Consider the following 14759-nt stretch of genomic DNA (forward strand, 5'->3'; position numbering starts at 1 on the left):
GTTTGGATTAATCGAGAGTATTTAGTGTCGTGAGTCAGGCCTTTTTCCCCTGGCTTTCATAAAGCACCAGCAGGGGTTCAAAGGCAGCTTGAAACAGCAAGGAGGACTGTACAGCATTCTGGGTATCTAGGAGGAAAGGAAAGGCCGCATTAGGGTCGGGGTTAAAGCTTCCTGCCAGAGAAACTGGCTCAGCTTGGCATGGGAAGTGTGAGTCCAACCCCGGCTGCTTCTCTTGGGCCCCTGTGGATGGAAGAGAAACACTGCGACCTTTGAGAAAATCATGCCCTCTGCCTGGGATGGGCAGAGCGTGATTTCGGTTTGACTTCTTTGAGGGCTGGAGCAGATAAAAATGCCAGTGGCACTCCTCTCCTGACTGCTGACGATTCTAAGCAAGAATGCCATCTGAGTCAGGGACACCACCCTGGGTTTCACACCTGTGGTGTGGGCTCGCTCCTACATTTGGTGGGAGGGGGCTGTGGAGGTCTGTCATGGCAAGGGCCATTGAGGAGACCAAGTCCTTCCTCTCAGTTCTCCTGTTGGAAAGATCCTGAAATGGAGCCACAGATGAGGTGGCACGAACCCAAGGATACACCTAATTCTTGGGCCTGAACTCAAGGATACACCTAATTCTTGGGCCTAGGCTGGGCCTTCCCCTATTGCTTCTCTAGTTCCTGGGCGTTGAAAGCAGGAAAATAATTAAATGACTCCGAGGAAAAAAAGGTGACATTCTAGGGCTTGTCTCCTTCACCTTTTGAACTCCACAACAGCCAGGCAGGAAATTAGTTCTTCCTTGAGTTTGACCCAAATCTTTCACATGGACTTTTAAGCTCTCAAAAAGATTTTTATCTTCTCTGGTCTGATATTACTTTGGGGATTCAGTGATACTATAAATAGCATTTTGTTCATTTTTTGTGTCATTATTTTTGAGTTGTAAGAGCTGCTTGTATATTAAGGATATTTTTAGTTTACTATACATGAGAGATGGCAAAAAAAAAGTGTTTAACAAATCAGCGTGATTTTGAATCTTAGTACTAGCAAATTCTAATTGTTTCACTTTTCTAAACCTCGATTAATTATTTTATAAAACAGAGATAGAGATGCTAGTATTTATTTTTCAGCATAGTTCTGGGCACTAAATAAGAGGAGTTTGACAAATGCTTATTTTGATTTTCTCTTCTAAATTATTCCTTTTTTCTTTCTCCTTTAGCTTTGTGTAGACTTTGAAAATGTTAAGATAGTTAAATTAGATTTTTCACTTAAATTTTTATTCTAAAAGCATTATGACTCATGGTCTAATAAATATTTGTTACATTTCCCCACCCCCAACCCCTCACACCCCCCTCCTGTCTCTGCCAGTCCTGGGGCTTGAACTCAGGGCCTGGGCATTGTCCCTGAGCTTCTTTTGTTCAACTAGTGCTCTACCACTTGAGCCATAGTGCCACTTCCAGCTTTTTTTGTTTATGTAGTACTGAGGAATTGAAGCCAGGGCTTCATGCATGCTAGGTAACCACTCTGCGTGAAGCCACATTCCCAGCAGCCCCCTTCTCTCTTTGAGAACATTTGAAAACATCTGGAAATTTATCACTGTGCATGCTGTAACAGTACATAAGACAAAAAAATATCCTTCCTGCTGGGTGCCAGTGTCTTACATCTGTGATCCTAGCTACGGGAGGCTGAGATCTGAGGATAGTAGTTCAAAGCCAGTTTGGGCAGAAAAGTCCATGAGATGCTTATCTCCAATTACCAGCAGAAATCCAAAACTGGAGCTATGGCTCAAGTGGTAGAGTACTAGCTTTGACCACAAAAGCTCAGAGATAGCACCAAGACCCTGAATTCAAGCCCTCAGGACTGGGAAAAAAGCAAACAAACAAACCAAAATATAAATAAACAAAAAGAAAGCACTTTTTCCCTGTGTTGTTAACCAATTATTCCATCAGCTTTTAGTGAATAATTCAAACTTTTACCATTGATTGGAACTGAGAACTTCATAAAAAATTCATGCCTCATATGTCATAGGGTCTATTTTGGGGTTTCTTTTTTCTGTCCTTGGGCTGTTTATTCTTGTACAAATCTTGCTATTGTAGTGGTGATATTGCTTCACATCATGTTTTATGACTTGTGGTATCCATTCCTATCTGCTAATGCTCATTTTCAATATTTCAGGTCCCAATCTCATTTTTTCCAAAATTAACCTGATGATCACTTGCAAAAAATACAGTTCCCAAAATACATTCATTGTGGCAAAAATAACATCACAAATGTTTTTAAATGCACAGAAGAATGGTAACTACTTTTGTAAAACACTACCTACTCATCCTGAATCAATAATACTCATCTTACAGTGTCATCTTTTCATGGATAGCCCTACTCTTTTTTTTTTTTTTTTGTGGGTCATGGGGCTTTAACTCGGCTTAGGCAGTGTCCCTGAGCTCTTTAGCTCAAGGCTACGGCTTTACCCTTGAGCTAAGCCCCATTTCCTGTTTTCTAGAGGTTAATTGGAGATAAGATTCTCAGGTCCTTTTGTGCCCAGGCTGGCTTTGAACCTTGATCCTCAGATCTCAGCCTCCTGAGTAGCTAGGATTTCTTTTCTTTTTTTTACTGAAGAATTTTTAAATACATGTACATCTTCTATTTTATTCTTAAATACTTCAATGTGAATCTTTAATAAATTGGACATTTTTAGACTAATCTGGTGGGACATATCAGTAATCCCATCAGGAGGACTGGAGCAGTAGGCTCACAAGTTCAAGGTTTGCCTGGGCTGTATAGTGAGTTTGAGGCTAACCTGGGCTACGTAGTGAAACCATGGCACAGAAAGATATAAGGACATTTTCTCGCACAATCACAGTGCCATTCTTCTTATACAACCAAATTAGTATTCATGTCTTAGCATCATTTAGTATTGTATTTGCCCTCCCTCCACATGCTACTGAAACTTGAACCTAGGGATATGCATTCCAGTACTTCAGCTATGCATTCACTCCTTTTGTTTTTATTTTTGAAGACAGAGTCTTGCTAACCTGGACCTAATCTGGCCTTAAACTCCAATTACTCTTCCTCAGCATCCCCAGTAGCAGAGAATACAGATATGGTTACACACACAGCAACACTATTTGATTTCTGTTTCTCTTATTGTCTGGAAAATGACTATCAATTTGTTTAAATCAAAATCTACACTTGTTGCAAACACTGCATGGATGTGATGTCCTTGCAGTTTCCTGGAATGTAGAATAATCCTTCCAATCCTTTCTGTTCTCTCAGCTCCTTCTTCCTCCTTTACTTCTCCTTCCATCCTCCTCTCTCTTCTACTTCTCTTCTTCCTTTATATAATTTACTTGTTGAACAAAACAGATAAGTAGTTGAGAGCCTCACATCTTTTCCTTGTCATACCTTTCAGCTTCTCAGTCTTTCCAATTTCTGTAGACAAATGTTCTCTCTAGAAAATTAATAAATTGGCCAGGTACTGGTGGCTTATGCCTGTAATCTGAGCTACTCAGGTGGCTGAGGTCTGAGGACAAAGCCAGCCCAGGCAGAAAAGTCTCCGTGAGACTTCTAGTAACCACCAGAAAAATAGCAATGTGGCTCAAAGTGGTAGAGCCCTAGCCTTGAGCAAAAAAAGCACAGGGACAGGACCCAGACCCTGAGTTCATGCCCCATGACCACCATCACCACTAACAACAACAAAAAAGAGGGGGTGAGGGAGAGAGAGAAGGAGGGAGGGAAGGAGGGAGGGTGAGAGGGAGGGAGGAAGGAAGGAAGGAAGGAAGGAAGGAAGGAAGGAAGGAAGGAGTTAATGAATTGGAAGAGCAAACGACTTCACAAGAGCCTTCTATGTGCAATGAATGTTGTGTGTTTTAGGGCATCACCTTGGAAGGAATGAAAGCCTGCCCCTGTTCTCCCATTTGTAAACCTTTTTCCTACGTAGGAACATTTGCCATGAGCCAGGTGATGGTGGCTTACGTCTATAATCCTAGCTACTCAAGAGTCTGAGATCTGAGGATCACGGTTCAAAACCAGCCAGGACAGCAAAGTGTGTGAGATTATTATTTCCAATTAACCACCAGCAAACCAGAAGTGGTGCTGTGGCTCAAAGTGGTAGAGTGCTAGCCTTCGGTGCAAAAGCTCAGGAACAGCGTCCAGGCCCTGAGTTCAAGCCCCATGACCAACCAACCAACCAACCAACCAATAAATAAATAAGGTATGATGATAAGTGCGTATTTATAAATATTTAGAAGCATCCTTTCTGAATCCATTATTTAATTAGTGGTTGCAAAAATCCAAAGAGTTTTTATTTCAGTTTTGTTTTAGGCATAAAATGTGCCGTCCAGAAGGGTTATTTTTACTTAATCGAGGCTTCCTGTTAGAAGAAAAGTGTATCTTTAAGAAAGGACAATTAAATAATGGACAATTTCAGCCAAGACATTTTAAAATTTCATTTAACATATTATGTTTTTTCCAGAAAATTTCCAGACGTCTCTCAATGTTTATTGGTAGACATGGCATATTTAATCCATTTTCATAATGTTGAAGAGGAAATTGCTGTGACACATTTCCATGGATGTGGCTCATAAACATTTATTCCTCATAGGATCTCGGTGCCAGCAGCTTTGGCCTCTGGTGAGGACTTGTTTCTGGCGTCTGTGGCTTCATGCTGTGCTCACACCTGGTAGACAACTGGCAAGACAACTCTTTGGGGCCTCTTTTATATGGTCTCCACGCCTGAGGGTGGGGGCATGGAAGCTTCTGGGGGCAGGGAGGGTGGGAGGCTTTTTTTCCCTTTTCTTCAGGACTGGGTCTTTCTCGAGATATCCATTTCTTCTTCCTTATTACAATCCCATGATCCTCCGGGACAGTGACTCCAGGGTGGCCTCTGAGGACCCTGGAAGGATGGGGATGAGGAGGGAGAGCAAGAGGGGCTCCCATGCTGCTTTGGGGTGTTCTCCACACCTTGTCTTTCTTGTTTCCTCCTGGTACCATGGAGACTCCAGATCGGGGGATCTCTAACACATACATGGCCAATCCTTTGCCATCTTCTTCACACTTCTGGGAATAAGAAGTGCTCCCTGGGGATTTCCCAGGGCAAGGGGGTAGTGGAGGGGTCAGGGGAGGTGACAGCATGGTCCTTACCTTCATCCAGTGTCCTCACAGGCTTTACACAGATAAAGCCACAGTGGAAGTGACGACACTTCAGGTATCCAGCATGGTGTCTGTCTTTGTGACACTGGGGTAGATTTTCCTACAAGCACAGTGTATTGTCAGCTGGACAAACTCCTGGTTTGTCAGTACCTGGAGGAAGCAGGACTGGGTGAGCTGAGAGCTTCCATCCTGCCCAGTGCCCCCCACAGCTCTCAGAGACCCTGCAACCCAACTGTACTCGGCCCACCAGGTCCACTTACCATAACCTTTGACGCCTTCCCTGACCACCAGAGTCATGAAAGGAGGACTGCCATAAAGCCCATGAAGCTGCTTGCCCCCATGCTGTCTTGTAGTCAGGAAGGCACTCGTGTGTGTGGCTGGCAGCTGAGGCTGAGTCTGGCTTTCTATTTTCCTGCTGGATGTAGACACGGGCTGGGTGATGATTCACTAAGGACAGGAAGGCCTGCCCTGCTCCAGCTCCAGCAGGAACTGCCCATCGGTCTGAGGGGGGCGGGTTGGGGGTCCTCCCTCCACCCCAGATGCCGTCACTAGAATAGAAGCAGACATCCTAAAGCAGACTCTTGTCATAAAGGAGCAGAAGGTTGTTGTGGCCACCCTAGCCAGTAGAAGAGAAAGAGGCTCGGCAAGAGCACGAGTCCCTCAGGGCACAATCCTGGCAGTGACTGGACCAGACTTCTTCCTTCCTGAGTAAATTCTCCACGAAGCCTTCTCTATGATCACTCCATCCTGAGGAAGCCCCCACTCCTTTCTGTGTTGCCCTTGGCTCTGCTCAGCCCAGGGAAGAACCTAAACGACAGTGCTCAACCTTACCTGACCCCCCCAGGACCTCAGGTTTATCCACACTCACCCTTAAGCTCCTGGACCAGGTGCTCTGAACCCTGCCAGCTCATGTAGCCTGGACACAAGCACACCACTTTGTACACTTTGCATCTGTTACCAAGTGAGACTGCAAGTGGTGTCACCTTCCAAGCCTCAGTTTCCTCAGACATGACATGCGCATTAGTAAGTCCTTCATAGGGGTTGTTTTTTATTTCCTGGAAGAAAAACCTGCACAATGGCCCTCACCACTTTTCACCATCCACCATCAAGATTTCTGGATTTGGGGGTTTCTTTGGGAACGTAGGTCATGAGCATGGTGTGTGTGTGTGTGTGTGTGTGTGTGTGTGTGTGTGTGTGTGTGTGTGTGTCTGTCTGTCTGTCTGTCTGTCTGTCTTTGTCTCTGTCTGTATCTCTGTCTGTGTCGCTAAGGCTGAAGTTTGGAAGGCCTCTCTTGCAATGGATACTAAAGAGCAAAGAGTCCTTCCCTTTGGAAAACTTGGTGAGATACACCCAGAACCTCCTAGAAGATAAATCTAAGATGGCAAGAAGAGCTGTGAGATGAACTGTGAGGGGTGAGGGAGGGTCTTTAGTTCTGGTCTCGATAGCATGGCCTTGGTCGCAGGCAATTTCACTACTAGATCCGGAGTCTGGGAAGCCATTGAGTAAATCCTACTTTTCACTATGAATTTTCAAAATATATACGGCAAGAACCAAGCTTTCCTTCTTCCTTCTCTCCTTCCCTCCTCCTACCTCCTCTCCTCTCCTTCTTTCCTTTCTTCCTCTTTTTCCTTTTGATCTCTCTTTCCTCCCTTCTTTTTTCTTCCTATCTTTCTCTTTCCCTCCCTTCTTTCCCCCCTTCCTCCTTCCCTCTCTTCCTTCCTTCCTTCTTCCCTTCTTCCTCTTTTTTTCTCTCTTCCTTTCCCTTTCTTCCTTTTTATTTTCAGGGTCTTACTATGTAGCTCAGGTTAACTTCAAACTTGTGATTTTCCTGCCTCAGCCTTTGAAGGTGTGGAATACAGGTATAAGCTACCATGCCAGTTTTGTGTTTCTTATTTTTTTGCCAGTCCTAGGATTTGAACTCAAGACCTAGACATTGTCCTTGAGCATTCTCAAAGCTAGCATTCTACCACTTGAGCCACAGCACCACTTTCAGTTTTTTCTGTATATGTGGTACCGAGAAATCGAACCCATGGCTTCATGAATGCTAGGCAAGCACTCTACCACTAGGCCACACTCTTCGCCCGTGTGTTTTCTACTTCTGATCTCAGCCTGGTCTCATCCCAACTCTCATCAGTGATGACATGGAGGGAGGAACGGGAACTTCAGCCCCTAAAATATGGTCAGCCCAGACAACTGTCCTACACCCGACCGGCATTGGCTAGCCCACCTGAGTGCTTTTGGCTTTCAGCCATCCTTTTCTCAAAGACAAATAAGCTTAGGTCAGAAATTTAGCTAGGTTACCTACATCACATGACAGATTACAAACATGTCTTAAAAAAACAGTATTTGGCTGATATGATGATATTTTCCACAAAACTGTTTTTGTTCTAATATGACAAGAAATCCAGTGGGTTGCACTCCCCAATTTTTCCTCCCGTCTGCCCTTGACAACTATTATCCTATCTTTTGCTTCTAAGATGGACTGCTTTAGATGCTTCCTGTAAATAGACAACACAGTATTTGTCTTTCTGTGATGTGACTAGCTCATTTTCCTTAGCCAAATGTCCTCTGTGTGGGTTGAGGGCAGGATGCCACCCCTTAAACCACACCCCTAGCTTTTCTTCTCCTTGGGTTGTTTTCCAGGTATGATTTACCATTTCTGCCCAAGACTACCCTCAGATCGAGACTCTCCTACCTGCAGACTTCAGCGTAGCTGAGACCCAGGCATATGCCACCACACTTAGTCCCCTGTTACCTTTTCAGGAAAGAAGTTTGCATAGAAGTCAATTTCCTTTTCCTGTTACTTGCTTTCTTCCTCTTTTTCTTTTTTCTTTTGACGCATTTTGGAGTCTTTCTTTCCCTCATCCGATATGATCTGGCTATTGAGACCTCTTTCTATGTTCTAAATATTTGCAGTAGAATGTATCTTTTCTCTCCTAATGCTGTTTGTGTCTTCCTGAATTCATGCGGACTTTCTGTAGAAGATGGGGATCTCTTCAGAGTGTTTTGCATTTAAAATCACAAGGGCGTGATTTATGTACAGCAGGAGCTTGTTCGTTGAGTGATTTGGTGGTTGTAGTAGCAGACAGGCTTCTCTATGGCTGCTCAGGGTCTCTACTTCCTACCCCTGCCTGCCCCCAGGGTCCGCCTGGTGGGCTGGAACAGCAGACCTGAGAGGTGAGGGGGTGGAGCCTAAGGGTTAGGGGTGAGGCTTGCGAGCTGATGGGGAGAGGGCTAGAGTGGAAGGTTTAAAACCTGAGTGTTGTGCTAGCCGGAAGTGCGGCTGGTTGGTGAAGTCTCCACCTTCATGTGCCTTAGAGCTTGCTGGATTTCCTTGTCTCTTTCTGACAGTTCAGTGTGCTGGGTTCTGGACACAAGCGATATGTGACTATGAGAAAGAAAAGCTACAATTGTCTTGGAAGAATCTGGAGAGTCAAGACTGAAGAGTTTCTTGGCCTTGTTAATATAAATCATTCTAGGGATCAGAATCTGTCTTGGAGGGTCCACATCATCTCTCTTGTTAGCTCAGGGACCATCACACATTATCTGTGGTTTTTGGATGACAAGGACACTCTTAGGAGAGGATCACAAAGGCACAATGCCTATGTACATCTGATCCTATAGAATAATGCTTACTCATTTTTTTTCATTTTTGCTGTTTTTTTTTTTAATTTCTTTTCTTTTTGTTCTGTGTGTATGTCTTTGGGACGGTCACAGGAGGCACAGAAATGGGAGGACAAAAGTGAACAAATGCAGCGATGGCACTCACTGGACACTGTGTTGAAAATGAATTAGACAACGTGTGGGTGGGATCCAAGGGAAAAACTAGGAGGGAGCAAAAGGAGGGATGGCATTGGCCAGAAGGCCATGTCCTCTCTGCCTGACTTACGTAACTCTAACCCTTCTGTTTTTAGCATTTTCAAGTGAAAGTACCAAGAAAAAGAAAAGAAGAAAATGAAAAGATCCACTCCTTCCTCCAGCTAGTTATCCATAACAAGATTTAAGAGTGTGCGGTTCTTAATCATGATTACTTCAACTAAAGCATTCAAGGGAATTGTTTGTGTCCTCAGAGTAAGGATGAATTCTTTCTCATTTTCAGTAAGAAGAGAAGGTAATTTCATTAAGAAACAAAAAACAAAACAAAACAAAAAAACCTCCAGAAACCTCATACTGGCTGCCAGCTGCTAGCGGATAGCAGATGGGTCCATCGTGCAGGAGCATTTACTAAGTTTTCCAAGGATATGGATATGCCTCAGGACTGGGAAGAATGCCCAATGTCAGGAAGGAGGCAGGGAGTCATGCATCTGGGAGGGTGTGTCTTTTACCCCCTCAGAAGTAGATCAGGCAAGTGTAACTGTGTTACTATTCACAGCCACTGTGATTTGATAGCCGAACTGATACTGTGGGATGCGTTTCATTTGGCAGTCCCATTAGTCAGAGACCTATTGCTATACACATCTTAGTGTAAGAATAGGGAGGAGAAAGAATAGTTCCTCTAGTAACATGTTTCCAGAGTAAGTGATAGGACGGAAGCTTGGGAAAGGGCTTGGGGACTTTTCTTTCTGGGTGCTGTCCCTGAGCTCTTTTGCTCAAGGCTAGTGCTCTACTACTTCCGGTTTTCTGGTGGTTAACTGGAGATAAGAGTCGCACGGACTTTCCTGCCCAGCTTACTTTGAACCATGATCCTCAGATCCTTAGCCTCCTGAGTAGCTAGAATTAAAGGTCTGAGCCACCAGCACCCAGCTGGACTTTTCTTTCAAAATCACTTTCACCAAATGAAGAAGGACATTAGATTTCATAATAGTTGCTTAGAAAATTCTTTACGGACTCCCCATTGAGGACTAGAAATGAACGAAATGCAGGAGAAAAGCTTGGTATCCCTGCCTCCTTTCTACATCTGTCTTCTTTAGTCTATAGTCTCTCTTTCCTGAAGTCACCCTGGATCCCGGGAATGACAGCCATCAATCAATACTATCTCTACAATAAGGGGCCAACAATGTCCTAAGCAACAATGAGCCTTGCAGAATATGCATCCACTCCCCCCGACAAAATAAAGAGAACAGTTACCTCTACCAAGGAGGCTGTATCCTGGCATAGGGACCAGATCCTGGGAACTGACTTGTGGGGTCTCGATGGTTTTCCCTAAGAAATGTCAACAGCGATGAAATCCTCCAACACTTTCCACAACCAGAACCAAGGTCAAGACCAATCAGATCACACTTTGCTTAGGAACCGCTTAATTCGGCACACTTCCTGCCCCCATCTTCTTCTATTGAAGCTCATTTAGCTCAGGTACCCAAGTGGTATGTTAGTCTCCTTTCTCTGATTATTAGCAATCCTCTCTTTAATAAGAATATCGGAGCAAGCAGCCAGGCTTCATTTGTTGGCATCTCTGGAGTTGAGCTTCCGGCCAGGTACACAGCGTACAGTTTCACTAGGAACACTCAGAAAAGTAATGTACCCACTTAACATCTGTGACAGCACTCACTGTGTACCTAAAATATTAATCCTAGTGACTATGAATCGTTAAAAGATTACACAGCAATTCAGAGCAGGCTACGGGTTACAAAGCTTTTCAAAATGTGTGCTGGGCTGGGAGTTTGGCCTAGTGGTAGCATGCTTGCCTAGCATGCACAAAGACCAGGGTTTGATTCCTTGCTACCACATATGCAGGAAAAAACCAGAAGTGGTGCTGTGGCTCAAGTGGTAGAGCTCTAGCCTTGAGAAAGCCCGAAGACAATGCTCAGGCCCTGAGTTCAAGGCCCAGGACTAGCAAAAAAAGTGTGCTGACCACCACAGGAAAATTGCAAGGATATTTTTTTCCCAGCTTTCTGCTACCATTGTGGCCCTTATAGAAGATGGATGCATAGAGTTATCCAGTGAGGGCACTCAAGGTGAAAAACATTTTATCCTTAGAGAAAGAGGGGCTCAAGCCCTACTTTGTGGTGGCTCAGCTGAGCCACAGAGAAAAATTCTTTTTCCTAGAATCCTAGAGCAATTAGGATATACATCTAGAGACCTAAAGCTCTCTAAAACTGAATATGCTCTGCCTCATCTCCGGCCCAGAGTTCCAAATCTAATCCTAGATCAGCAAGTAGAAAGACTGCCAGTACCAGTACCAGAAAAAACCATAGTAAAACCAGCTACATTATCCTAGGAGAATGTATTTGCCCCTTTATTAGATCTAAGCACTGAAAATTTGACCCTGATGTGTACAGGAGATGACTGCAGATGTCATGCAGAGGTAGAGCTCTTGAGAGAGAGAGAGAGAGAGAGAGAGAGAGAGAGAGAGAGAGAGAGAGAGAGAGAGAGAGAGAGAGAGAGAGATAATGAGATCATGAGAATGTCATCTTCAAAAGTAATAAACAGGGCTGGGAGTTTGGCCTAGTGGTAGAGTGCTTGCCTAGCATGCACAAAGACCCAGGTACGATTCCTCGGTACCATACACGTAGACAAAAGCCGGAAGTGGTGTTGAGGCTCAAGTGGTAGAGCTCTAGCCTTGAGAAATTCCAAGGACAATGCTCAGGCCCTGAGCTCAAGCTCATGACAGGCAAAAAAATAAAAATAAAAATAAAACAAAAAAAATCAACAAAGAGCTGGAGGTTGAGCTTAGGTAGTAGCATATCTGCCTAGCAAGCATAAGGCCCTGAGTTCAAGCTCCAGAATCTAAATCACAAATCAATAAGGAAAATCTCATGAGTCTAGATTGGCTGGCCCCAGTGTGTGTGTTTTAAGGGAGCCTGGCACCTCTGCTGAATCTTTCTTCTGCCTGTATCATGGTTCATCGCACTAGTACTATTTGTCACAAAGCCCTACCAAGAGCTGAAAGATGCTGGTGGTTCACTCTTGAACCCCCACAACGGTGAGTTAAACAAGCCTCTATTATAAGTGATGTACAAAGGGGTTAGAGTTACATAAGCCTGGTAAAGAGTACATTTCTTTTTGGACAATGCCATCCCATTCTCTCCCAGTTAACGTAGCACCCAACCTCAGGTCATTGTAACAACAGAAAACAGGCTAACACATAAGATTTTATTTCTTCATTTTGTTTTTCATATCCATAGGCATTTTGCTCCTAACAATAGGAAGGGAGAGCATGGGAGAAGCAGAGGCATGGTTATCCAAGTACACCTGTCTTCTGTGACTTAAGAAGTTTCCACCTAAGGAGAGAAGAATCAGAGATGGAAATGGATGCAAATTATGCTGGGCATATGCCTTTGGTCTCAGGATCACCATGGTCTGGATTCTCCTAGGTACTCTCTTCCCAAGAACACTGAGATACCATGCCAAGAAATTAGGGACTGAGGGCCAGGGATTCTTGGCAAGCTACACAAAGGAATTCTGATCTCATAATTCTTGACCACATGATTTCAATGTGAGGTGGAAAATATTTCATTAGCACAGACTAGAAAAAAAATCAGAGAGAGAGGGAGAGGATTGTAAAGCAATCAGCAGAGCAAAAATCCATTCACAGCAAAAAATAAAAGTAAAAAAATAAAAGGTGAGAGATAATTTTGTCCCAATATGCCTGCTGTACAGGACGGATTTTCTGAGAAAGCCTGCTCCCGACCCACCCCTGATTTAAAAACTTCTGATCACAGAGTTCTAGAGGGACAGACCACTTTGGAACATTCCGGAAAGGTATTGGTTCTGCAGGAGGATTTCAGACAGGAGAGAGGAGGACAGATCTGGGGTTTGTCACCTCAATCCAAACTCAACCACGGCTGGACACACTGCTTCTGACAGTAGTAAAAACAACACTTCTTGTCTTCCTTACAGCTGTAATCACGATTGCATTTGGGGAGCAGGGTGAAACGACAGGCAAGATGAAACTCTGGGCAATACCCCGATTTGACATCATCTGCAGAAAAATGTCACAGGGTGAGTCAAGGTCACGGTTGAGACACACAGAGGGCATCAACACCACCCTGGGTTATTTATCAGCTACCTCTTGCCCCAGATCCATCGTCTCCCAAGTGCCACCTCCCTGCCCCAGTATCCCCAGGACTACCAGGCCTTACTTCTACGCTTCTGGAATTCAGGTTGAGCCATGTGGAGGCAAAGGAGGATGGTCACAATGAGTAGTAAGAGGCTGCTGGGCTTCATCATCCCAGGAACTGAGGTGAATGTGTCTGTCGGCTCCGGTGGAGGACCACCAACAGGGGGTGCTGTGGTTCCCACGACAGGAGGGCAGAATGCATCCCTGTGACCAAGAAATGGCAGCAGTTTCCTTCAGTACCCAGGAAGAGACATAACATCCGGGTATGCCTTCCTAACCTCTCCCCCACAGACATGCCTTCCTTCTGGGTATTGCATTATACCGTGATTTTTAAATGGATGGAATGCTTGTTATTGACAGACTAATTAATATATGCAAACGTGGTTTTTGTTTTTGAGGCAATACAGAAGAAATTTTCTTGCCTAGGCCATGCAATCCTGCTCATCTCCTTACGTGTCTTGGCTCAAATTTGGTTGCCTTTGAGATCTTCCTTTTAACACATTAAGATTTAAATGCTACCCACACCATCACAAAGACAAAACAAGATGATGGGCTATTAATAATGTGCGGTCTAGATTTATGGGGTGGGGGGGAAAAGCCAATTTGTACTCAGTATGCGACTGAAGTTTAATGTGTAACTAATGTTTTATATCTCAGTTCATTCCTTTCATAATCGCCAGGAATGTACAAAAGTTACATTTATTGATAAAAGTTTAACTTGAGATCATTTTGGAATGTGAATTGCAGGGCAAATAACCGTGTAGGTTCTTTCTGCACTCTTGCTAAAGTGTGTGTTGTTTCTACTTGCTTGGTTTCTAGAACATACCTTTGCAAGTAATGTTGTTAAAAATAGTTTCATTATTTTGTGCACGGGGTAGAACTGGAACGGGATATGGAGGCCGAAGTTTTGCAACGAGTCTTCCCTTACTTCCTACACCAACCTTGTAGCTACCTGAAGGCTTTGCATCCTTTTGCTGCAGTTGTGTATCTGAGCTGCTGTTTTCTAGCCCTTGGATGGCTGAACTCTGAGGAAAAAAATCACATGTAGGAAAAAAATCATTTCTATTTGGTTTAACCTGTAACAGTATGATTTTTCTTTCATTTTCCAGAAATTTTTCTGCAGCTCCAGGCACTGACTTGAACTTTCTGGGTTTTCAATTACATTTCATATCACAATTTATTTTAATTAATTAATTTATTTATTTTTGTGCTTTTGGGGCTTGATTCAGGGCCTGGGCACTATCCTTAAGCTGTATTTTGCTCAAGGCTAACATTCTACCACTTTGAGCCACAGCTCCACTTCTGATTTTGTTTTTTTTTTTTGGCAGTTAATTGGAGGTAAGAGTCTCAGGGACTTTCCTGCCTGGTATGGCTTTGAATCATGATCCTCAGATCTTAGCCCCCTGAGTAGCTAGGATTACAGGTGTGAGACATGAAAGGAAATTATAATCTAACCTTGCTATAAATATAATAATATTTACTCAGTACATTTTATACATATACACATATGTTCATGTATAAATAAAATGATACATCACAAACAAGTGGGTTATTCCCCCCTCCACTGCAACCTATGGTTAGTCTAAAATTTCAAACAAATAAGGTTAGTGAGTTCAAGCTACAG

The 14759-nt window shown here is 43.8% G+C and overlaps 1 protein-coding gene and 1 pseudogene across 2 annotated transcripts; both read right to left on the reverse strand.

Moving 5' to 3' along the window:
* Nucleotides 1-4584: 4584 nt before the first annotated feature.
* Nucleotides 4585-8147, reverse strand: LOC150050520 (WAP four-disulfide core domain protein 12-like; annotated as a pseudogene). Its single transcript, XR_016538693.1, has 4 exons — nt 7892-8147; nt 5287-5551; nt 5128-5236; nt 4585-4663 (listed from the first exon to the last, which is right to left on the reverse strand). The product of XR_016538693.1 is annotated as a WAP four-disulfide core domain protein 12-like (transcript).
* Nucleotides 8148-12157: 4010 nt separating this feature from the next.
* On the reverse strand, nt 12158-13384 carry LOC150050521 (WAP four-disulfide core domain protein 15A-like). The gene is made up of 3 exons (XM_090352864.1): nt 13158-13384; nt 12839-12997; nt 12158-12296 (listed from the first exon to the last, which is right to left on the reverse strand). Exons 1-2 carry the CDS (start codon nt 13243-13245, stop codon nt 12840-12842), a joined length of 246 nt encoding a protein of 81 aa, XP_090208990.1. The 5' UTR covers nt 13246-13384; the 3' UTR covers nt 12158-12296; nt 12839.
* Nucleotides 13385-14759: the final 1375 nt, after the last annotated feature.

This window comes from Megascapheus bottae, chromosome 18 (assembly GCF_031878675.1).
Source record: "Megascapheus bottae isolate mThoBot1 chromosome 18, mThoBot2.hap1, whole genome shotgun sequence".
Classification (NCBI taxonomy): Eukaryota; Metazoa; Chordata; class Mammalia; order Rodentia; family Geomyidae; genus Megascapheus; species Megascapheus bottae.